The sequence below is a fragment of the Mauremys mutica genome, chromosome 1, assembly GCF_020497125.1.
Source record: "Mauremys mutica isolate MM-2020 ecotype Southern chromosome 1, ASM2049712v1, whole genome shotgun sequence".
NCBI lineage: Eukaryota > Metazoa > Chordata > Testudines > Geoemydidae > Mauremys > Mauremys mutica.
In genome coordinates, this window is record NC_059072.1 from 204,181,674 (window position 1) to 204,205,489 (window position 23,816).

General features: G+C 40.6%; 1 protein-coding gene across 1 annotated transcript in view; it reads right to left on the bottom strand.

Annotated features, from left to right (window-relative positions):
* Nucleotides 1-23,816, bottom strand: part of BRWD1 (bromodomain and WD repeat domain containing 1) — a 138,707-nt gene that overhangs the window by 89,793 nt on the left and 25,098 nt on the right. Inside the window, exons 11-22 of the mRNA XM_045002492.1 lie at nt 22,449-22,549; nt 20,230-20,270; nt 17,841-17,939; nt 16,446-16,596; nt 15,726-15,860; nt 14,453-14,581; nt 12,752-12,977; nt 11,636-11,821; nt 10,658-10,841; nt 9,244-9,337; nt 7,757-7,897; nt 715-797 (exon numbers count right to left, since the gene is read on the bottom strand). Of these exons, the coding sequence (XP_044858427.1) occupies nt 715-797; nt 7,757-7,897; nt 9,244-9,337; nt 10,658-10,841; nt 11,636-11,821; nt 12,752-12,977; nt 14,453-14,581; nt 15,726-15,860; nt 16,446-16,596; nt 17,841-17,939; nt 20,230-20,270; nt 22,449-22,549 (1,570 nt within the window). The remainder of the gene's footprint in view (nt 1-714; nt 798-7,756; nt 7,898-9,243; nt 9,338-10,657; nt 10,842-11,635; nt 11,822-12,751; nt 12,978-14,452; nt 14,582-15,725; nt 15,861-16,445; nt 16,597-17,840; nt 17,940-20,229; nt 20,271-22,448; nt 22,550-23,816) is intronic.

Consider the following 23,816-nt stretch of genomic DNA (forward strand, 5'->3'; position numbering starts at 1 on the left):
GATAACAGTCTTTAAATATTTAATGGCTGTTATACAGAGGACTGATCAATTGTTCTCTATAACCGCTGAAGTTAGGACAAGTAGTAATGGGCTTAATCTACAGCAAGGGAGATTAGGTTAGATATCAGGAACAATTTTCTAACTATAAGGGTCGTGAAGCCCTGGAATAGATTTCCAAGGGAGGCTGTGGAATCCCCTAACACTGGAGGTTTTAAAAGAACAGATTAGACAAACACGTGTCAGGGATGGTTGAGATTTACTTGGTCCTGCCTCAGTGCAGGGGGCTGGACTTGACTTCTCGAAGTCCCTTCCAGGCCTACATTTCTATGATTGATGATAAAAGTCACCGTGGTAATTCAAACATCAACTTTTTAACTTTAATGTTGCCTTAATAAGAAATTTGTATTTAGCATACACAAAATGTGGCTTCACTTCTTAAAAAACAATCATTTCAGTAAGAGTAAAGAAGTGAATATTGGCAAGGTTTCTTGTTTAACACACACATAGGTCCCTTGACTGAGCATCTTCCTTGATTGCTGGTAAAGAGCCCCTAATCCCAGGGTGTTTTCAGAAAATGGATTTCTTCAAGTAACCTAATCATGCTAGAACTTTATATTGGAGATTTTAATCTACATTTGTGTAGACATTCAAAAACAAAACTTGACAACAGTCAGGAGAGACTTATGTGAGAAAGTGGAAAATATTTTTTTTTACCTAGAACTGTTACTGTTGCTTTTCTTGTCACTTTTCCATTCTTCCTCTTCAGAGGAACCTGAGCCTTCACTTTCTTCTGCTTCCTGGATTAAAAAAAAAAATAGTTTAGTTGACTATCAATCCTAATTTATTTATTTTTTGCAGTGCATATTGTAAGTTTTATATTGTTTTAAACACTAAGATAGCATCCATAAGGGGATGGGAAGATATCAAGTTAAAAAGAGATCTCCTTACTATGTTAACAAATAACAAATTATTAAAAATAGTGAAGTAAAGTTCTTTAATTTCTATTTGAGCTGACTTCCTCAATACTAATACAAACTAGCACTGCACATTAAATTATTCAGCATGAGTAGACTGTACAGAAACATGGGCCATAAGAACTGTTACAGCTGTTTCCAAGGCTACAACAGCCCCCTTCCCAGTGGTAGCCTCACTGTTTTGCCTATCAATACCTTAGCATTCTTTGATTGCACACTTTGCAAGATTGCAAATTATATTTCAAAATGAGTATTAAAATATCTTAGACTCTTGATGTCCTCATGAAGTCAGTGTATGACAGAACCTGGCTCACTTAGCATGCAAAAGAAGGATTTAAAGTGGCAGAGGAAGGGGATCCACAAATGAAAAAATACCATGCCCCTCCTCCCCATAAAAACAGTAGAGTTCTAACTTCTGTAAATTTGTTTTCCTTAAATATTTCATACAAGATGGGCATGGTGATTTTGTAGATTTTCAGTATATTGATTGACTTTGTATTCATTTTTTTTTAAAGTAAAACAATGTATATTTAAATACAAAATGGATTACATGGTATGTGAAATATCCCCTAATATACTGCAGAAGTTTTAACATTTCCTGCAATATTTGCCCATGTGAATTTCAGATTCCTAGGAGCAATAGCACATTGTGAATTTAAGGACTGCTTTTTTAAATAGACATAGTAACTGGATATCAGCATGAGGGCTATCAGAGCTGGTCATGACTCAGGTTGTATCCTACAGCATACTACACAAAACATATGTTAAAAGAAAATTGTTAAGGTTGCAGAGTCAAGCACTCAAGGTTAAGAAATGACAGAATTAAGGTTGCCTGTGCATTCAACTGCCTTAACCCTGATACTGTCCTCTACTCCTGCAATTCCCTGCCTCATTCACTATACATTTTTTGACTTTCAACAGGTGAAACAGGATTCCTACAGACAACAGTCTCTTCATACACGACCCTGATTCAACCCCATAGCATAGCTACCAGTCTCTTCCCCTGGCTTCAACTACCATATTTCCCAGCCCCAGTTCTTCAATCCCCACGTCTGCCTCTTGTTCCCTCTGCATTTGAGGGGCAACACGGTGCAACACAAAGAGTGTCTCACTGCTTTTTGTTCCTGTGCCCACCACCACCGCAGCCAGGAGCAGCACTTATAGGGAAACTCCTGCTCAATCCCTGCCCAACACAGACAAAATCTTTGGAGAATTTAGCTGCCAAACTCCAAGTCATTACTTAGCATATGCAAACATACTTGTTTTCAAAGAATTATAAACTTGGATACATTTGGGCAGTTTTCCCACAGAACAACAAAAGACATCTGAAACCAGGGGGTAGCCAATTCCAAATTTCTAATCCCTACTACAAAGCATAAAGGCCTTAGAGCTTCTTAAGGAAACAATGGTAAGGGTTTTTTTGTTTTGTTTTTTAACAATAGGAAAAAATATGTTGTTTTGCAAAGCTCGTTCTTGGAAACGGGTAAGCTATTTTTTGCTGAAACTTTCAGAAGTGTTCAACCTGAGGCAGATGACTGGCATGGAAAATAATAGCCCAAACAGAGTTTGGCACAGTATTTATAAACAACTGAAAGCAAGGTTTCATAACAGAAGTGTTGGGCAATCTAGAGCACTCACAATATCTGTTGACAGTTAACATATTATAGAAATATTTGTTCTTGTAAAAACAGGGATACATGCATTTTCTGCAACAGAAAAAGACAGTTACTCACCTTTGTAACTGTTGTTCTTCGAAATGTGTTGCTCATATCCATTCCAATTAGGTGTGTGCGCGCTGCGTGCACGTTCGTCGGAAGATTTTTACCCTAGCAACACTCGGTGGGTCGGCTGGGTCGCCCCCCTTGAGTGGCGCCATTATGGCGTCGAATATATACCCCTGCCGACCCAACGGCCCTTCAGTTCCTTCTTGCCAGCTACTCCGACAGAGGGGAAGGAGGGCGGGTTTGGAATGGATATGAGCAACACATCTCGAAGAACAACAGTTACAAATGTGAGTAACCGTCTTTTCTTCTTCGAGTGCTTGCTCATATCGATTCCAATTAGGTGATTTCCAAGCCTTACCTAGGCGGTGGGGTCGGAGTGAGATGTTGCAGAATGCAAAACTGCTGAGCCAAATGCTGCATCATCTCTGGACTGTTGAACCAATGCATAATGTGAGGCAAAGGTGTGAATCGATGACCAGGTAGCTGCCCGACATATTTCCTGGATGGGAACATGGGCCAGGAAGGCGGCAGATGAAGCTTGAGCCCGAGTAGGATGGGCGGTGAGGTGGCTAGCTGGAACGTGAGCCAAATCATAGCATGTACGGATGCAGGATGTTACCCAAGATGAAATTCGTTGGGATGAGACCGGTAGGCCTTGCATCCGGTCTGCCACAGCTACAAAGAGCTGAGGTGACCTTCGGAAGGGTTTTGATCTCTCAATATAAAAGGCGAGAGCCCTGCGAACGTCTAGGGAGTGCAGCTGTTGTTCCCGACACGATGGGTGCGGCTGCGGGAAAAACACTGGGAGGAAGATGTCTTGATTGACATGAAAGGCGGACACCACCTTAGGGAGGAAGGAGGGGTGTGGTCACAGCTGTACCTTGTCCTTACGGAATACCATATACGGGGGGGTCTGCTGTCAAGGCCCAAAGCTCAGATACTCGTCTTGCCGAAGTAACAGCGACGAGGAAGGCTGTCTTCCAGGAAAGGTACAGCAGTGAGCAGGTGGCCAGTGGTTCGAAAGGAGCACCCATAAGCTTGGCTAGCACCAGGTTGAGATCCCAGGTAGGGGTCGGGCGTCTGACTTGAGGGTACAAACGTTTCAGTCCCTTGAGGAACCTTGAAACTATGGGGTGAGAGAAGATTGATCAGCCATTTTCCCCTGGGTGGAAGGCGGAGATGGCTGCCAGATGCACCTTTACGGAAGAGACCGCTAGGCCCTATTCTTTCAGGGACCAGAGGTAGTCCAGGACAGTAGGAACGGACACCTGCCTGAGGACTGAGTTATGCTGAGCGCACCAGCAGGAGAAACGCTTCCACTTGGCCAGATGTGTCATCCTAGTGGAAAGCTTCCTACTGCCCAAGAGAACCTGTTGGACCGAGGCAGAGCAACGCAACTCAGACTGGCTCAACCACGCAGCAACCATGCTGTGAGATGAAGAGACTGCAGGTCCGGATGGTGAAGCCTGCCGAAGTCCTGTGTTATGAGATCCGGCCAGAGTGGCAGGGGAATCGGGTCTGCCACTGAGAGGTTGAACAACATGGTGTACCAGTGCTGCCTCGGCTACGCTGGAGCAATCAGGATCAGGTGGGCGCTGTCCCTGTGGAGCTTGAGTAGGACTCTGTGGACGAGTGGAAACGGTGGGAAGGCATAGAGTAGGTGCTTCTTCCACAGGATCAGGAATGCGTCAGAGGGAGCCCAGGAAGCGTCCCTGGAAGGAGCAGAACACCTGGCATTTCCTGTTTTCTCGGGAGGCAAAGAGGTCTATGTGGGGAAACTCCCACTTCCGGAAAAACAGAATGAATGACGTCCAGACGAATTGACCACTCGTGAGACAGGAAGGATCTGCTGAGGTGATCCACCAGTGTTCTGGACTCCTGGGAGAAAAAAGACGCTACCAAATCGATCGAGTGGGCTATGCAAAAGTCCCAGAGGTGGAAGGCTTCTTGACAAAGGAAGGAGGAGCGTGCTCCGCCCTGCTTGTTTATGTAAAACATGGCCGTTGTGTTGTCCGTGAACACTGATACGCAACGGCCTTGGAGATGGTCTTGAAACACCTGCCATGCTAGACGGACCGCTCTCAGCTCCCGCACATTGATGTGTAAGGCCAGCTCTTGAGGCGACCAGAGGCCTTGAGTGTGAAGGCCCTTGAGGTGGGCACCCCAACCCAGAGATGACGCGTCCGTGGTTCGGGCCATCAAGGGTTGCAGTGGGTGGAATGGCATCCCTGCACAGACTAGAGTGGAGTTTAGCCACTAGGTTAGGGAGCCCAGAACCTTCCAGGGAATAGTAAGCACCGAATCCAGGCTGTCTCTGCGTGGTTGGTATATTGAAGCAAGCCAGGTTTGAAAGGGATGGAGGCGTAGCCTCGCGTGCTTGGTCACGAAGGTGCAGGAGGCCATGTGATCTACTAGGCTGAGGCAGGTGCGCACCGACGTTGTTGGGAAGGTTTGAAGACCTCAAATAATTGAAGCCATTGCTTGAAAACGCGACTGTGGGAGGCAGGCTCTGGCCAGATTGGAGTCCAAAACCGCTCCGATGAAGTCTACTCTCTGCGTGGGTGTCAGAGTAGACTTCTCTGTGTTGATCATCAGGCCTAGGCTCCGGAAAAGGTCTTTGACGATGTGCAGGTGCTGTGACACTTGTAACTGGGAAGTCCCTCAAATGAGCCAATCGTCGAGATACGGGCAGACGTGTACCCGACGACGCCGGAGGGAGGCGGCGACTACAGCCATGCATTTTGTGAACACACGCAGAGCCGTAGAAAGGCCAAACAGAAGTACAGTGAACTGAAAGTGTTGATGGTTGACCACAAAACGGAGGTACCGTCTGTGTGGTGGGGAAATTGCGATGTGGAAATACGTGTCCTTCATATCGAGGGCGGCATACCAGTCTCCCGGATCCAGGGACGGGATAATGGTCCCCAAGGTTACCATGCGGAACTTCAGCTTTATCATGAATTTGTTGAGTTCTCGCAGGTCTAGGATTGGTCGTAGACCTCCCTTTGCCTTGGGGATTAGGAAGTAGCGGGAATAAAACCCCTTGCCCCTCATGTCTTTTGGCACCTCCTCTATGGCTCCCATGGCTAGGAGTGACTGGACCTCTTGTAAGAGGAACTGCTCGTGAGAGGGGTCCCTGGGACGGGGAGGGAGGGTGGGAAAGCGGGGTTGAAACAAACTGGAGGTGGGTCCCAATGATCTGAAGTTAGTTGGGACCAGGCAGGGAGGAATTGGGAGAGGTGGTTGAAAAAGGAAGGAAAAGGATCCAGTAAAGCAACTGGTGGGCCGCCCTCGGGCGTCCCATCGAAAGTTCTGCTTGGGCCCCGCTGGTGGTTTAGGGGGCGCCTGATTTTGACCTCCTTGAGGGCCAGACTGCCTCCGACGATTCCCTCTACCACGCCTTCTGCTAAAATCCTGACGCGGCCTAGGCAGGGCGTAAGGGCGGTGTGGCTGGGGCCGGAAGGTCCTGTGTTGGGTCACTGGCGTGTGCATACCCAGCGAGCACATTATAACGCGATTGTCCTTCAGACTTTGCAATCTGGGGTCAGTCTTATCTGAGAACAGGTCCTGGCCTTCGAAGGGCAAATCCTGAATAGTTTGTTGTAATTCAGGGGGAAGGCCTGATACCTGGAGCCAGGAGATACGCCTCATCGTCACTCCTGACGCTAGAGTTCTGGCTGCAGAGTCCGCTGCATCCAGAGAGGCTTGGAGGGAGGTTCTTGCTACCTTTTTACCCTCCTCAAGTAGGGCCGTAAATTCTTGACGGGACTCCTGTGGAAGAAGCTCCATAAACTTCCCCAAGGACACCCACGTGTTATAATTATATCTACTTAGGAGGGCTTGTTGGTTTGCCACCTTAAGTTGGAGGCCCCCGGCCGAGCATATTTTGTGAGACCGTGATCTTGAACGATGTCTCTCTGTTGGACCAAAGGAAGGCGGCCTTACTAGGGACGGTTTCCCGATGGATTGTATGACCCGCACCAGCGGTGCCGGGGGTTGAGGCCATGTCGACTCCGTCATGGCGATGAGCTCCCTTGCCATGGAGAAGGTCTCTGGTGTAGAAGGGAGGGCAAGCTCAACCACAGCATGAGCCGGGGAGCTGTCAGGCACCGGACTCAACGTCCCTCGTGGGACCGGAATTCACGGTGCCACGCTCGGTGGAGCCGCAATCGGCGGTGCCACAGTCGACGGTGCTGGACAAACAGTCTTCGAAGAGCACTCCTTCTGTGGAGCTGAAGCAACTGGAGCGCTATGTTGCTTCCTGGGTCTCGGGGACAGGGAGCGGTGTCGAGCAGATGTCGGTGCCGGTAAGGGTCAGTGCCGGGGCTCCTTCTCGGTACCGGAGCGGTCCGGGGCTCAAGAGGCACTCCTTACAGAAGCGGTCTGTTGGGCACTTGGTACCCGACGCTGCAGGACTAAGTGCCGACTCCATGAGGAGCTGTTTCAATCGAACGTCCTGCTCCTTCTTTGTCCTTGGTTTAAACGACTTACAGATGCGGCACTTATCGGTAAAGTGGGATTCCCCTAGGCACTTGAGGCAGGAGTCGTGGGGATCCCCTATTGGCATCGGCTTTTGGCACGCCGAGCACGGTTTGAATCCCAGTGGGGCATGGGCCCGTACCGGGGTGGAGGAATGTGGCTAATCCCCGATCCCCCCTTAAACTATATACACTAACTAACTATAACTACAAGAACTCGAACTATACACACAACAAACAGCAAAGAACTACGAGTAGCTAGGGACGTGGAGATCAGCAAAGCCGCGCTCCACAGTTCCAATGACCGTCACGGGCGGTAAGAAGGAACTGAAGGGCCGTTGGGTTGGCAAGGGTATATATCTGGCGCCATAACGGCGCCACTCCAGGGGGCAACCCAGCCGACCCACCGAGTGTTGCTAGGGTAAAAATCTTCTGACGAACATGCACGCGGCGCGCGCGCACACCTAATTGGAATCAATATGAGCAAGCACTCGAAGAAGAATCTGACATTTTATGAAACTTTCAGGATACTTTCCACTAACTCCAGTTACTAAATTAAAGAATTTGGAAAAGCACTCACTTGGTTTATAAAGCCAAAACAGTCATCCCTTTCCTCATCAGATGAATCAAGTTGTTCTGTGTTATTCCGTGTTCGATAACTTGGATATTTACGCCTATGTAGTCTACGCTTGGATTGTATCAGTGAAGCTTCAGAGTCACTCTAATTTATGCAGAAGTAAAAAGTAAGGTGTTACAGAGAAAGAGACAATGCTGAATTAATGCAGTCCAATTTTTGCATAAATACATATGTTAAATATAGCTTTGCAATATGAAAGTAAACTTAATTTTATAGATTTGTAACAAATATTGTGAACACACAAGAACGCAGAGTATCTACTCTTGAAGAGCTGAGATCTAACAAGCTATTCAGAGTTCCCACTTTTTGCTTAAATGTGGTACACCTTACGGTAGGGTCAAAAACCTAATGCCATAAGTTTTAAAAAAAGATTTAAACAGTAATTATAGTTGTGTAGTGAAATTGATTATTTACATAAACAGGACTTCTAGTTTATTCTGTAGTTCGATTATCTGCTGCGGAATTGAGGGCCAATTTATGAAATTAAAGAAAAAATAATGTCATATGAGAAGATACCTTTCTTTATAGTTGCATTGATTGTAAGCCAAAAACAAGGAGTTGTTTTAAATATAAAAATAAGCTGTTATTTTGACAATATAGATCAAAACAAGAAATATAGTTCTTCTGAATTGGTGAGAAAGACCAGCCACTTTCAAGGTTCAATTTTTTAATAAGTTATTATAAATTAATAGTGGTTATTTTACAACCTAACAGAACTTGCTGCAAATCCACCATTTCATTTACCATTAGTAGCACACCAATTTGAAATCTACTCAATTAAAAAAAAAAGTTAACAGTAACTAGATACTTTACCTGTCACCAAATTGCCCTGCCAATGTTGGCTTACAGTTTTACAATCATGTTTTCCTATTTAAACCATTCTGTCTTGTGTGGGCCTTTCCAACAAACAACAGAAAAGGAAAAACTGACTATCTAGGAACAACCCTGAAACTGATTGCACACAAAATGCCGTCAAATCCACAAAGTAATCTGCAAAAGACAAAAGTGATACTAGACTACTACTCTGAATTAATTTCTATGAACTCTGAAGATATCATCTTGGAGGATTCTCACTATTTTTACACTCATTAGTACTGTATGTGACTGGGAAAACTGCCCTATCTATACAGTCTTGAATCCTTTAATACAATAATAGCAACATCAAGTCCAATCCAGGCCCACTCTTGACTGTCAGACAAGAGGCCAACCAAGTTCCAGTCAGTGGATGGAGGAAGGTGAAACTCCCAGAAAAAACACACCAATTCAAGGGAGTCACCATAAAATAAAAAATTTACCAGAAAAATGGGGCATTGGGGTCTGGGAGAATCCTGTAAGATGGTATCTTCAGAGACATGTGTAGGTACTTTTTCAACTCACGGCTCTCTCATGCAGAAGTTAAGAGCTCATCATTCACTATTTCTGTTTCATACCTTTTCTGAGAACTGGAATGTCTTCCTTTTCCTCTCTGTTGCATAGAGCTCTCTCTCTTCCTCTCCTTTTGCAATCCGGTACTCCTCTTGTTTTCTACAAGAGATTTTTGAAACTTGTCAAAATAAAAGTAAAATCACAATTCTGAAAGTAAATTGAGTAGTTACAGGTTTGTCTTCTTTAAAATACTTTATATTCCGACACTGGACCTAGCAAAATTGACAGTTTAAATGTCCAAATTTTATTCTCTCTTGGAATTGTTATAACACAATGGAGAAATTCTATGGTTTCTAAATATTTAGGGCTTTTATATAGCTATCAATTCATAAAGAAAAAATTCTCCTCACACATTGGCAGACATGGTTGATAAGAAGGATTTACAAGAGGATTTTTCTCCCAAATTCACCACTATCCCTTGTAGGATGAAATAACTTCACCCTCCCCTCCCCCCCCCCCGATTTTCAATCTATGGTCCCATCAATAGAAGTAGGTCCAAATATATGGATAGATCACCTTCATTACACATCTTTTTGGTCCCATCTACACTACTTGAATCATGCTAACAGGCACCATGTAGTGATAGGCACCAAGAACATATTTTCTCTTTGCAAAGGAACAGGTTTCTAGATTTTCCTTTTGAACATGTTGGCCAAATAATCTTAGCTGATACCATTTAACACTAGAGGGTTTGCTTCTCTTCCTCCCTACAATCACCAGGCTTTGTAAGCAGGTGATGATGACAACACCTTTCCTACTCTTTCCCTTTTTCAGATACCTGGCTCTGAGGCTGGGATGAAGGAAAAAGCTTTTTATAGCCGCCTTGGCTACAAGTGCTGCTGTTTCTTATCCTCAGCAACAAATGCACCTTCTCTTCCTCTTAGGCATTTAATGCTCCTGTATGAAAACAGCAGCCAGCTGTCTTCAAGAACCTTCTGTTGCCTTCTGTTCAGGCAGTGTTCCTCATGTGTTGCTGATGGATAGCAACTCATACCAGGAGAGGAGTCGATCAGGAGTCTCCAAAATATTTTTTTGAATCTTTCCAAGTTACTGAATGTAACCCTATAACCCTCACTTTTTTGGAAAATGAGGAGCATTCAGTGAACCTAACTATCCTTTCAATTCTTTTGGAACATATTTCATTGTTTGCAGTAAACCCTCTTACATGCTCATGTTATTTTCCAACTAGTTAGTTCTCCCTTCACCCTTATTTCACATACATTTTCCAACTTAGTTTTGAATGCAACTGAAATTAACATTTACTAATTTCAATTTGCACTAGAGTATTTTTTAGTGTAGGCCTAATAGCACTGAATAAAGGAGAACATTAAGGTGTTAAACGTGTGGAGTAATATTGATAGCAACCTCATTTAAAAAAAAAAAATGTCCTTCATATGAGCCAGATAGATTTTCACACACCTGAATAAATGCAGTGGTATTTCTGGTACGACTACTCTTCGTTTCCAAGCTTGAAGGTCTCGCTCTGTGGCAATTTGACTTCGTGGAGCATTCTGATGCATTTGACGTACACCTTCCACTTGCCCACTGCGACGCAGACCAATATTGGGGGGGGACTGGATGTCTAAACTTGGCCTTCTAAAACCTAAAAAGATGATGATGAAAGAGTAAAAGATCTTCTGCCACCGGACAGCTTTGGTGTCTAGTTTGCCCCAATTGGTTGACTGTAAATTAGAAATTAACATTCTCCAACGAAAGAAAGCTCACAGGAAACATGTTGAAGAATCCCAACTTTGTGAATGGATTGCCTTCTCTGGTGATAAATACATCTGGGATTTCAAGCTGTTTTAAAAATCTTTATTACTTCCACTGCTACTTTCAAACCCTAATGAAAGGCAGCACAGTATGAAAGATGTTTTGAGTTTTTCCTGCTGATTTTGCACCAACAGCTAGCTAGCTACCTAAATACCATTCCCAGCATGACACTTCTATAGTCATAGGTACATACACATTGAACAGAACCATGTTCATTTTAAATCCACTTGAAGTCCACAAGGTAAAGAAAGGGAGAAGAAACCATTACTCAATGAAAAGACAATTTTGCACACTTTAGAGAAAAGTAAAAAAATTAGTTTCAAGAACTCTTGAAATATTACAGTACTCTACACATATCCTTAAATATTTAGCTGCCTGCAATCAAAATCAACGCTTTTTGTATGTTTAAGGTTGTATGTACCAAAAGCTGGAGATTCAACCTTTTCAGATACATTTACAGAAGTATCTGGAGGTGTTTTAGCCCAAAAGGCACAGCAAAAATCCCAGTTTTAGACTAGAACCCATGTGAACTATTTCATACTCAAAAGTAGCACAAAAAACTCTTCAGATGAAGGGATTTCCCCCTCCCCATACCTAAACAAATATTTACCAGTAGTTACTGACCTCTTCTAGGCGTTCCTTCTCCATTCTGTAGTCCATTTGGAACAACTTCTTGATCTGATCCAGTTCTTTGGTCTTGCTGTTGCTGTAATTGTCTTATCATGCCATCAAGAATGTTGGGTTCCAGATTTTGTTCATCCTGGTCAACAGTTTGCTGGCCTATCACTTGCTCAACAACCTCTCCATCACCTGGCAAATTTAATACAAAGCACAAGCAAAATGGTTAACTGCCATAGACCTAAAGTTGGCTGTGCTGATCACCTTCACAGCACACCTTAAAATTTAAGCTCTTCTAAAATTGAGTACTTGATAATTCTGAAGTGTAACGTGGATAATCACCCACAAGTTATTTATATTACTTAATATTTTTAAAAAGGACACATTTACCAAACCTAAAATGAACAGAAATAATTCATGAGTTTTAAAAAATATATATGCCCTGCAACAGCGGCAACCCAAATATGGCATCAGAAAATGAAATTAACCAAAAAACCTTCATAAAAATATGAAACAGACTATTTTCACTGTTTACTCCTTGCATTTATTGGTTTGGAGAAACATAAAAGCAAATTAGATTAAGAAACTCTGTTTCAATATTTTAAGATGTTATCCATACCACAGGCAAAGATTTTTTGTTATTGTTTGTAATATTGTCTCTTAATGTGTCTTAATTGTAATGTGTTTCAAACTTCTTTACTGATTCTTGCATACCCATGCTATGGTTGCATACAGCCAGGAAACCAGTTATAAACTAAAAGACACTAGACAGATGAAATATTTTGTTCCAAAGAACTCACACCTTTTCAATTTGAGCTAAACCACCACCTTCATTACCTGTCAGTGTATTAGTGATTATAGCCTCTTTGTAAACCAGCAACTAGAAGCTGAAACTATAGCAAATATTCTTGATCAGACAATATTACATCCAATAGACATTTGTGTTACAAGACAATATATTACAGTTGCATTAAAACCCAACTACATAAATCTCAAGTAAAAATATATAAATAACTTCGAGGTAAATGTAGAACATTAATCTTTTCCTATTCAAAAGAATGTAATGATTCTAAAGTCCAGTCAGACACAGACAGATCCCGAAGTTGAAATTACTATTCTTACTTGTTGCTATATATCCCAGTTGAGGAATCAAATGTTCGTCTGCACAGTTCTCTCTTCCTGGTACTAATCTCTGGTATTTTGTTGGATGAGGGTTTCCATCCACATCTACTAAGAACGGAGGTGGCATGAGATGAGGAGCCTGTTGTGTCTGCTCATCTAGGACATAATTGTTAGCGTCTCGAATCAATGGTCGGTAGTCAGTGTGGAAGAACATCTGATCAGGAATCTGGAATGAAGCTTGCATATTATCAACTTGAAAAAAAGGTATGTTAAAGAACTTGTATGTAGAAGAAAATTATACTAAGTTTACCTCCTACTGCGACAATGGATATAGAAACAACAAGGAGTCAGGTGGCACCTTAAAAACTAACCGATTTGGGCATAAGCTTTCGTGGGTAAAAAACACACTTCACTTCCTTTTTTCTTCCACTTCTCTTTACCTACAAAAGCTTATGCCCAAATACATGTTAGTCTTTAAGGTGCCACCAGACTCCTTGTTTTTGTGGATACAGATTACCATGGCGACCCCCTGATAATTGGTATAAAGTAGGGACTGCAACCTTTAGCACGCGGCTTGCCAGGGCAAGCCCCCCGACAGGCCGGGCTTGTTTGTTTACCTGCTGCGTCTGCAGGTTCAGCTGATCACAGCTCCCACTGGCCGCGGTTCGCCGCTCCAGGCCAATGGGGCGGCGGGAAGCGGCAGCCAGCACATCCCTCAGCCCACGCTGCTTCCCGCAGCCCCCATTGGCCTGGGACAGCGAACCGCAGCCAGTGGGAGCCGCGATCGGCCGAACCTGCAGATGCGGCAGGTAAACAAACCAGCCCGGCCCGTCAGGGTGCTTACTTTGGCGAGCCGCATGCCAAAGATTGCCGATCCCTGGTACAGAGACCAAGTTCTCAAAAGGAAAAACGCCACACAAAGATCCTGCGCCATCCTAGATTTGTGTTGCTCTGACGATATCATATCCCTCATAAAAGAAAGGAATATTGATAGGCAAGCAGTTAAAAGTATTCAGTATGTTGGTCTTTGAGAGGATAATACATTGAAAGTTCTGCAATCCTATATTAAATAAAATTGCTGCTCTACCCTGAAAAGTAACTATAAAACAGCATTTCAAATTTCCATTTTTAATTTAACATTTAGCAAACATTTGCTTTGTTTCCATCTAAACATATGGTTCTCCAACTGCTAACCTACAAATTTGCCGTGGGATCTCAAAGTCAGGCAAAGTTCTTTCTTCATTAAGAATTAGCAGCAGAAAAAGATTCTGCAATCAAAATTAAGCTTTCAGTTACATCCAACTAACTGCACTGAAGTAAAATAGGGGTGCAAAAGTGTCAAAGAGGTAACAATCCGAACTTTTATTACTGATGGTGATAAGCAAGAAGAAATGAACCACTTTTCCCTTTTTGATCCCAAGTTGAATAGGTAGGAGAGTTAGGGAAAAAACCCTCACATGATAAATTTGGAACAAGAGTTGTAATTTTTTTATTTAAACAGAATTTTTGTTTTACGATAGACTGGCATTTCAGACATTCTTCTAAAAGAAAAATAACTGCTTATTAAGCAAAGCAAAACAAAAACAAAAACCAGAAGTCATGATAGTAAATACATATATCCAAGTATGCAGTATATTTTTCACATGAATTCATTTATTTCTCTAGTCATCACCACAAATGTCAACTCAAACCTGAGCTTACCTTTTCATAAGGCTTGTTACACCCAAAACCAAATATCAACAGATGCCCATGAGAATCTGTACAAGCAAAATGTTGTCCATCTGATGAAAACTTGCAGTCAAAAACAGCACCATGTCCTTGTCCTTCAATCTAGATTGAAGAAATGAAACTCAAGGTAGGCTGTGTCGTATTTTTTGGAACAAGCAACATTGTACAGCCTTATCCAAACTTCAATTACCAGAGACTCCCTGTTATTTAAAAACAAGGTTATGTTTCTCCTACTATATGTTACAGTGACATTTTTTTTGTTACATTCAGTTTATTTAACGTTCCTCATTACATGATAATTAGGACTCCGATCTTGGAATTGGATCTGCATCGAAAGACCCTTAACACCTGTAGAGTCTCTCTGAAATCAGCTCCACTTTGCAAAGCAGCAGCATTCACCCATGCAGATGTGATTACAAGCTTGGGCCCCATCAAGTAACGTACCCCCAAATACGGCTGAGAGGGGAATATGAGAAATTTAGAAATTTATCCTAGGTCTCTACCATATGTAACCTATTCTCAGTATAAATAAAGAGGAACATAAAATTATATTTAGATTGCAAAATCAAGAATCTATAGTCAGCTATTTCATTTCCTAGATAGGTCCAAATTTTAAGAGAGACTTATTAAAGGTTGTGGATCTACTGTAATTTGAACTACAACAGCTAAAAACATGCTTTTTACAAAGCTTTATATTTTTAAACAAAGACACTTTAATATCAAATGCTACTTTTTAAAGCACCTCACTACTATAGCACTTTACAAAGATATCCTCCAGACAAAGTACAAGATACAAAGCCAATCCCTTATTGTCTACATCTAGAAAAGAACAAAAAAAGTGTGAACAGTGGTTATACTAGCACAACTTGGGGGAAAAATAAGTTATTTAAAAGTGGAGAAGGATAGGCTAAGACACCTGTCAAGAATAAAGTGAGCTCCATATAGCTGGGCGAACCACAAAAAAAGGAACCATCACTTGCTGACTTAAATGATAGTAGCATTCTTAAAGACACAGCTAACAATGTAATTACTTGTCAGAATAAGCCTAGGTGCTGGTCTAAATATAACAAGGGACTACACAGGGTAAGGGCTTTAATTTGGCCCTGTTGGTCTTTAAAGTCAAACCACCATTTTAGAAGCCCCAAAAGTGACAAGAGTGGGGGAGAGAAGATGCTCTGATCACAATTGCTCAGACATGTTGCATATCCTGAAAAAGGCAGAGGAATATATAATAATTTGATCTTACCATGTTAAAATAATGCTTAGTTTTGTTGCCTTTTGTAATATCCCATATAAAGATATTGCCATCATGGCCTGCAGATAACATAATCCTTGAATCAAAAGGGTGGGTCTCCAACACAAATACTTCATCCGTATGTCCCTATTTTAATATGGAAAAATAGGCATATAAAAATCACAAGTTTACAATTAATACGTTAGAGAGTTCTGAATTCATGCATCCTAGACTTTTAAGACCCTCAGACCCTCCAGACTGCCTCCAGAAATCTGAGAACTTTTGGTGGTACCAACATTCAAGCAATTGTGGAAGTGACAATAAACACTGTAGATGGGTGCAATAGTCAGGGAACCTTGTGACAAAGAAAAGACTGTTTTTGAACCATACCACTGGCTGGATTCAAACAAAGATAGCAACATACCTACTTAATTTAAAAAAAAATGGGATTTGATATTTATTGGAGAAAAGTCTCAAGCTTTTCCCTATTCCACAGGGAAGGCAGGCTCAATATTATTGTTTTGCACACACTGGGGGGGTGGGGGGGGATGGAAGCTGTTGGGTTTTTGGGTTTTTTTTTTTTTTAAATAAGCACTATACATGCATTATATTCGGATACAAGCTTCCAAGACAAATCAAATTTAATGACCAATTCAACATGCAAATGCCACTTTAATACTAACGAGAGAGAAAGGCTGCATATTTTAAAAAGCAGGTAAGATCATTACATACCACCATATCATGAAGTAATTGCCCAGTATAAGAATTCCAAACTTTTAGCAGATGATTATTCACAGCAGTAACAACAAAATTATCATTTTGATTCCAAGCTATCATTGTTACTTTTGGCTTCATAAATCTGTCTTCTTCTGAATGAGAGTCACTATTTAAAAAGAACAGCACCAGTGTAAGCATAACTTTTAAAATAAGTGTTCATTTCAATATCTAAACAAATATTGAACTCTGTTGTGATGTTAAGAATCAGACATATTGAACTAAGGATTAAACTCTAGTAGTAACTTGTCCACTATTTTGATATTTCTGCAGTAACTTGACCATAGAATGCGTTGATATCTTAAACTTTAAATCTGAGTTTTCTTGCTTTGGTAGGTTTTACTTTAAATCACAAAATTGCGTGCAAAACAAGTGTTTTTTAAATTTAATGGAAATATACCACTGATATGTTTTAGGCTCAAAATGTTAGTGAACCCACTGAAGAACTGATACTTAAAAAAAAATAAATCCACCCAACAGTCCAATGATGTTCAGATATCTTATTTCACCCTTTGTTTTAATTAGGTAAGCTTCATGAGAATTGGATGTCTGTGTAAGTTATCACACAGTGCAGTTCAATACAAAATTTATTAGAATATTGAAGTTAAGAATCAGAATGAGCTATAAAGATACCAGAAACCAAGGACCTGGGACTCTCAATCTGCTCTGAAGTCTGACTCTAAGTTACTCTTGCTTCTCTTTTAAAGAAAAAGGCTGTTGAACCCACTTTGTGTGTCTTAATTCACAGTCCCTACATGTGCATGTCAAAAAGATTTGTTGAAAACAAGAGAGACATAAAATAAAACAAATTCAATTCAGTGAATGTTGGCCTCTGAAGAAGGGATGGGAAAGCACTGCTAAAATTTAGTGTATCTCATAGGGTGCACAAAATTACCTCCATCTTTTTAGATGGAGCCCATATGAAACTTCCTCAAAATTAGGAGCACATTTAGATTTTTGGAATTTTCATTTTGAAACTCTGGGAGCAGTTTGTGATGCCACAATATGTGGGTGAAAACTAAAGAACACTTTTGGAAAAAAATCAAATTGCTATGCTAATTAAAGCAAATCAAGTTATGATAAAGTTACAATTTATGGTAGGAACAGGGCTTCTGGATTGCTAGAAAGGAATCAGATGCAGCAGGCTTCAGTAAAGAATGGGCATTTTTCTTCTGAAGAAGAAAATGGATATTATATGGAAGAGGAACTTCTTTAATACACTAATCAAAAAACAACACACATACTTACAGTAAAAGGTGCAGAATTTAGATTAGATTCCAAGCAGATATAGTGAATCTTTCAGAGTACCCCGACTCCCCATAAACACACATAAATAGAAGACACTCAGCATACCCTGGTAATCGATCAGCCATATCCAACAAGATACTCCTCCATTCAGTTTGCTGGAAATGCCAGATATGGGCTGTTCCATCTCTGCTGCCACTTATGAACCTTGAAATAATTGTAAAAGATTTTATCTAGTACACAAAAGTATAGTCACAGTATTTCTACTTAAAAATACACCCATCCAGAGTTCTGGGGGCAAACACAAGGTTAAATAAAACCTACAAAATGGAATAATGAGCAAAACAAGTTATCTTTCCAATCCAAGCTTAGACTCTCCAATGACCCAAACTCAGACTTCTTTCCCAGAGAAAGCCTAAGAAAAAGATGAGCTTTCTATGAGAGCTCAAGGTCAACAAATCTGAGAACTGGCAGAACAACAGGAAAACAAAGTTCTGAGTTAAGGACTCTTCATGAAAAACCTGTCTCCAGGTCCTTCCTTATTAAATCAAAACCCTTAGCTCAAATGCCGTGGCATCAGTCAGAGAAAGGCAGCCTGAGATATCCAGGATGCAATTCATGTAGGGCTTTACAGATCAAAAATAATATTTTAAAATTGCGCTGGGAAAGGAACTACAACAAAGGGTAGATTTATGCCTGAGCTCCATCCATATCCTGCATGAGAAACACAGCTAAGCAAGAAAGCGGCCATACTTTCTACCGATTATAATTTCTGGATTGCATAAAATAGTAGCCCCATGTAGATATCACTGCGTTACTGCAACATGAAAATGCCAAAGACAAGGATTACTGTAGAAAAAGCCATGTTTATAAGGAAAAACTGCAACCTCCAGGCTAGGTGTAAATTACAAAAGCATTCTTAGTCACTGTTATCTAGGTCTCCAGTAAAAATCAAAAATTTGCAATTCATGGTTCCAATATGCCACTTATCAATATGCCACTCAGTTACTGTCTTGGATCTTTTCTGCATTTAAAGTAATAAGATCATACACATTCATTTTATTATATAATAATAGCACTTTGGTTCCATTAAAAACACCCCCACTTTTTTGTAAAATCCTTTTTCTATAAAACCATACTTGAAGAAAAAAGTTAAAATGATTTCATACAATTTTATTAAAGATATTGCTGTTTCCAGTCCCTGCTTTAATTTCCTGATCAAAAACACATTGCAAAATTAGGGTGGTTTGCTGAAGCCACTAACAAAACAAAACAGCTGAGCAGACAGCAGTGCAGTGTCATAGCAATACTTAGCACACTTCACCAAATAAGTCCATCTCTTAGATTGTAAGTTCCTTGGTGCAGGAACTGAGTCTATCTTTCTCTGTACAGCACAAAGTACAATGGGGTCCAAATACTTAGATGGCCCTGTGGGCATTATGATAAAATTAAATAGTTTCTTCCTACTACTTCCTTCCCCTGAAGCCTTAGATCCAATTAGGGGGCTTCTAGTGGACGTGATGCAGAGGTGTAGCGTTCCTAGCATCTGACATGGAAAAGGGGTGGCAAAAAAGGTAGTGCTGGAGCTGATAAGCAGGCTAAATGGAGAGTATGCCCTGCAAGACTGGATTATGCATAGGGAAACTGATGCTCAGATGAGGGAAAGAGAAGGTGCTTGTGATATAACTTGACACTAGCAGGATACAGCACATTTCTAGGTGTGGGAAGAGAAGCCGGTACTGGAAAGTGTGTGTAGCAAGGAGGTTGGGAGAGGGAGGGGGTGGAAGATCCTGGCAGTGTCAAAGAATGAGCAATCTTCTGTAAGGACTCTTAGTAGCAGGAGCTAGCAAATCAAAGTGTCCTCCCTTCCCCTGTTACATCAAACCCAATATTCAGGATCTCTCTCCAACAAGCTACCAAAGAGCCAGTTAAACAAAATAAAACACCACACACAAAAAAAGGGGAAAAAAGCAGCTTTACAGACATCATAAATGTGACTGAAAGGATATACCAACCTGGACAATCCAGACAGCGTCCTTTGCTCAAATATATGCACTGCTGCTTTGTAAGATTTATGGGTGTGGTTTTTAAAATTGCTCAGCATGAGTGAACTCTGCTCCCATTTAAGACAACGAAAATTTTACCACTGCCTTAAATGGCAGAAGCAGAGTTAGGCCAATGTTTGCTGCTTTGAAAAGCCAATCCTTAATTCTTATTAATTATTATTATTATATGGGAAAGTGTCATATAATAATAAAATAATAATAATAATGTTAAAAAATCAGTTTATCCAAATAGAAGATATGTTAAAATATTCACAGGGAACAAAACCAGAGCTGAAATTCAAGTGAACACTGCACTCCAGAGAAATATAGATCATCCTTCAAATTACAGCTATATCAGATTTTCTTAGTTGAGCACTCCATGAGTGTGACAATAGGTATTTAATGCCAAAACATTTAAAGGACATATTTACATGCTGAGTATTGCAACATACCTATCACCACCGTTCGAAAACTGAATGCTGTCGACTTTGTCCTGCAAAAGAAAAAAGTTTTTAAGGAAGAGGTTAGAAGTTAAATTATTTTTAATCGGGAACTTAATTTCTTTTAGAAAATGTACGTAGCCTTCTTTACAAAAAAAGTTAACATACAGGATCAGAAAAAAGTATTAGCCAAGTCCCAGAGAATGTGATCTCTTTTGCAACACACTGCAGAAAACTGTCCCATCGCAGAACAATTTTGATTAAACAGGTTTCAGAGTGGTAGCCGTGTTAGTCTGTATCAGCAAAAACGAGGAGTCCTTGTGGCACCTTAGAGACTAACAAATTTATTTGGGCATACGCTTGCGTGGGCTAAAACCGGATGAACCCATTCTAACATTTAAAACTTCAAACAGCTTCAGTCATTTAAAAAAAAAATTAACCTGCCAGGAAAAAAAAAAAAAGTATTCTCTTCTCCTTGGCCTAAATATAGAATTCTCTCCACGAACCACACGCACCCATGGCCCAGGTCATGCATTACCCTGTCCTGCACAAGTGATAAGTTTAAGGTATGCTAAAAAGCAACTTATGAGCTCTGGAAATAGGATTTTTACACTAAGTGAATACACCACTTTCCAACCAGACACAATTCTCGTTTCTAACCCTGAAAATTACCAAGGTATCTGTCTTTAAAACTGACATGTAGAGGTGTTTTAAACACATTTGATAGTTTTGTATCTCTTAAGAGTCCTGTACAGCTGGACTCATGGTGCTAAAGATGCCTACTTCATAGGCGAATGATGCATAAAAAAATTAAAAACTCAAACCCTATTTTATAAAGCATGCGGTACACATTATATACCACACCTTCATGTATTAAGGTTTATTGGCACACAAGTAATGTAACCATTCCCAACTCATACTGCTAAAACCATGGTTTTATGGAATTATGTATTACCTGCCCCTCCACCCCCACCTTCATTCTCTCTACATATACATCTCTCTCTCAAAAATGGTATAATACACAAATTAAGAAGTAAGCATGCTTGCTGGTCTACATTCCTCTAATGCTTCTGCACCCATAATAGAGGGTAGATATCTCGTTCCTAGAGGAGATAAGCAATAAACAGGGAAAGAACACTAAATCAAGTTACCAAATAAGGCAGCAATAACACTTACAAGAACCAAAGAAGAGAAGCTAAGTTTTTATGTTGTGGAGGAGGACCCAAGATCACAATGTCTATAAACACAGGGGGCCAAATTCTCATACACTAAGGCCTCCTTTTATAGTTCTGCAAGTGTAAAGTAAGGGTAAACATCATTTATTCTTGCTTTAAGGCTCCTTTACACTTACAGAGCAGGATAAATGTGAATCAGGCTCCAGAGAACATCTATAAAGGAAGGATTTTTATTTTATTTTTTAAAGCAGGGAACATGCTAGAAAATACTTAGGCTAGCCATTAAGAAAGTTATTAACAGTAAGAGCAATTGAAGAGAAAATTGGGCACCATCACTGTAGATACTCAGTAGGTTACATAAGCCATTAGGGGAACCAGTGTTGGGAGCAGTCCTATCAAATACAGGGAGTCAGACTAATGCAACTCAAGTGGCCTTTAGTGGCCCTAATACTTAAGTTGTAAGAAGAAATATTTATTGAAAATACCCATTAACTATTTCTGATCTAAAATATTCACCGAATTTCAAGTTATACCATACAGTACTGCAAGCTTAAATCCATAAGTGATAAATACAATCATTTTAGCATGTATACCCTATTATGTCTTAAGTGTGTACTTTCATTTGTGATGCATTATGTCTTGCATGTTTAACATTAAAACCCGATACAAATTCTAATGTAAAACATGCAAGACGTGTGTACTTTCATTTGTGGTGCAGTAATAAATTACACTTCTACAGTGGTATAAATGCAAAGGAGCCTTAAAAACAAGAACAACATTTACCTTACTTCACACCTGCAGAACTGTATAAGGAGGCCTTAGTGTATGAAACATACTTAAAATAAAACATACTTAAAATATCATTGTGATATGCTCCCTCAATTCATTAAACCCAGATAAGTGTTTCAAGTTACTGTCACTTAGATTTTCAGACCAGTATGGAAAATTTTAATCCAGTAAACTTTTAAAACCATATCTAGAATGCTGCTAGAACCCACAACACAGTTCTTTAAGTATTTTAAATAGGTGACTTGTAGATTTAACAATCTTACTTACAGCATGGCTTTCCAGTTCAGCTATTTTTTCAGGTGTTTCAGAGCCAAAAAAATACATCCTGATAACATGATCTGTACTGCCTGTTGCTAGAAACGTACCACCTGAAAATTCAGACAGTAATTAAAAAGCTGACGTGGATAAGAATTTTCATTTGTTACAATATCAGGTAGAACAAATTTCTTGCTCTTTTCCCACTATACAAATGTGGGGTGAAACTTCATTTTTCTTAACAAATCCTTATTTAGCCATAAATAATAATAAAGTAAAATCACTAAATTTTAGTATGAAAGATTAAAGGGAAGTATAATAGTGAGAACTTTCTAAAACAAGGTTGCAGCTAAAATTATCTACTGTTTTTACAGTAGAAAGACTTCTCCATAGTTCAAAAGAGTGTTACATTGGCTATTCTTCACTGGAAATACCCACATTGTAAATGAAGTGAAGGGTCAAGATGAGAGATTTTATAGCCGGGAAAGAGTAAAAACAACAAAAGGGGGGGGGGGGGGCTGGATACAGTTTTCATTCTCGGGTTTTTGTTTATAAAGGATTCATCCAACCACTGGGAACTGAAAGAAGCATGGTCAAAACATACAAGACATTAAGACATGTGCAAAGCGAATGCAAAGCCAGTAAGTTCACATTACACATTCTAAATATACTGTTGCCCCCTCATAAGAATTCTGGTGAATTACAGGGCCTTACAGTTGGTCAGTTTTGGTTACTGGAGAAAAACTGATAGGAAGTCAGACTGTGTATTTTATTTAAATTACGTACATGTGTCCTGCTTCTCTTAATACAGATGAATCCAACTCCAGAAACCCCAGCTCAGTCACCACCTGGAACAGCTACCTTCAGCGTTGTCCCGCCAGGTCTCCAACTGTCCTCTTAATGGCTACAGAACCTTCCTCTTCCTGTATGAGCTATCATCCTCAAATCACAAGCCAGAAAAGCAGCAGCAGATTTGTCTCAAACCTTCTGCCAACCTGTTGTGATGAATCTTCAGAGCATTACTGAATGCACAGAGCATATATATAGATACCCACTGATAATGCAAAAGCAGCAAAGAGTCTTGTGGCACCTTATAGACTAAGACATTTTGGAGCATGAGCTTTCGTGGGTGAATACCCACTTCGTCGGATGCATGTAGTGGAAATTTCCAGGGGCAGGTATATATAAGCAAGCAAGAAGCAGGCTGGAGATAACGAGGTTAGTTCAATCAGGGAGAATGAGGCCCTCTTCTAGCAGCTGAGGTGTGAAAACCAAGAGAGGAGAAACTGGTTTTGTAGTTGGCAAGCCATTCACAGTCTTTGTTTAATCCTGAGCTGATGGTGTCAAATTTGCAGATGAACTGAAGCTCAGCAGTTTCTC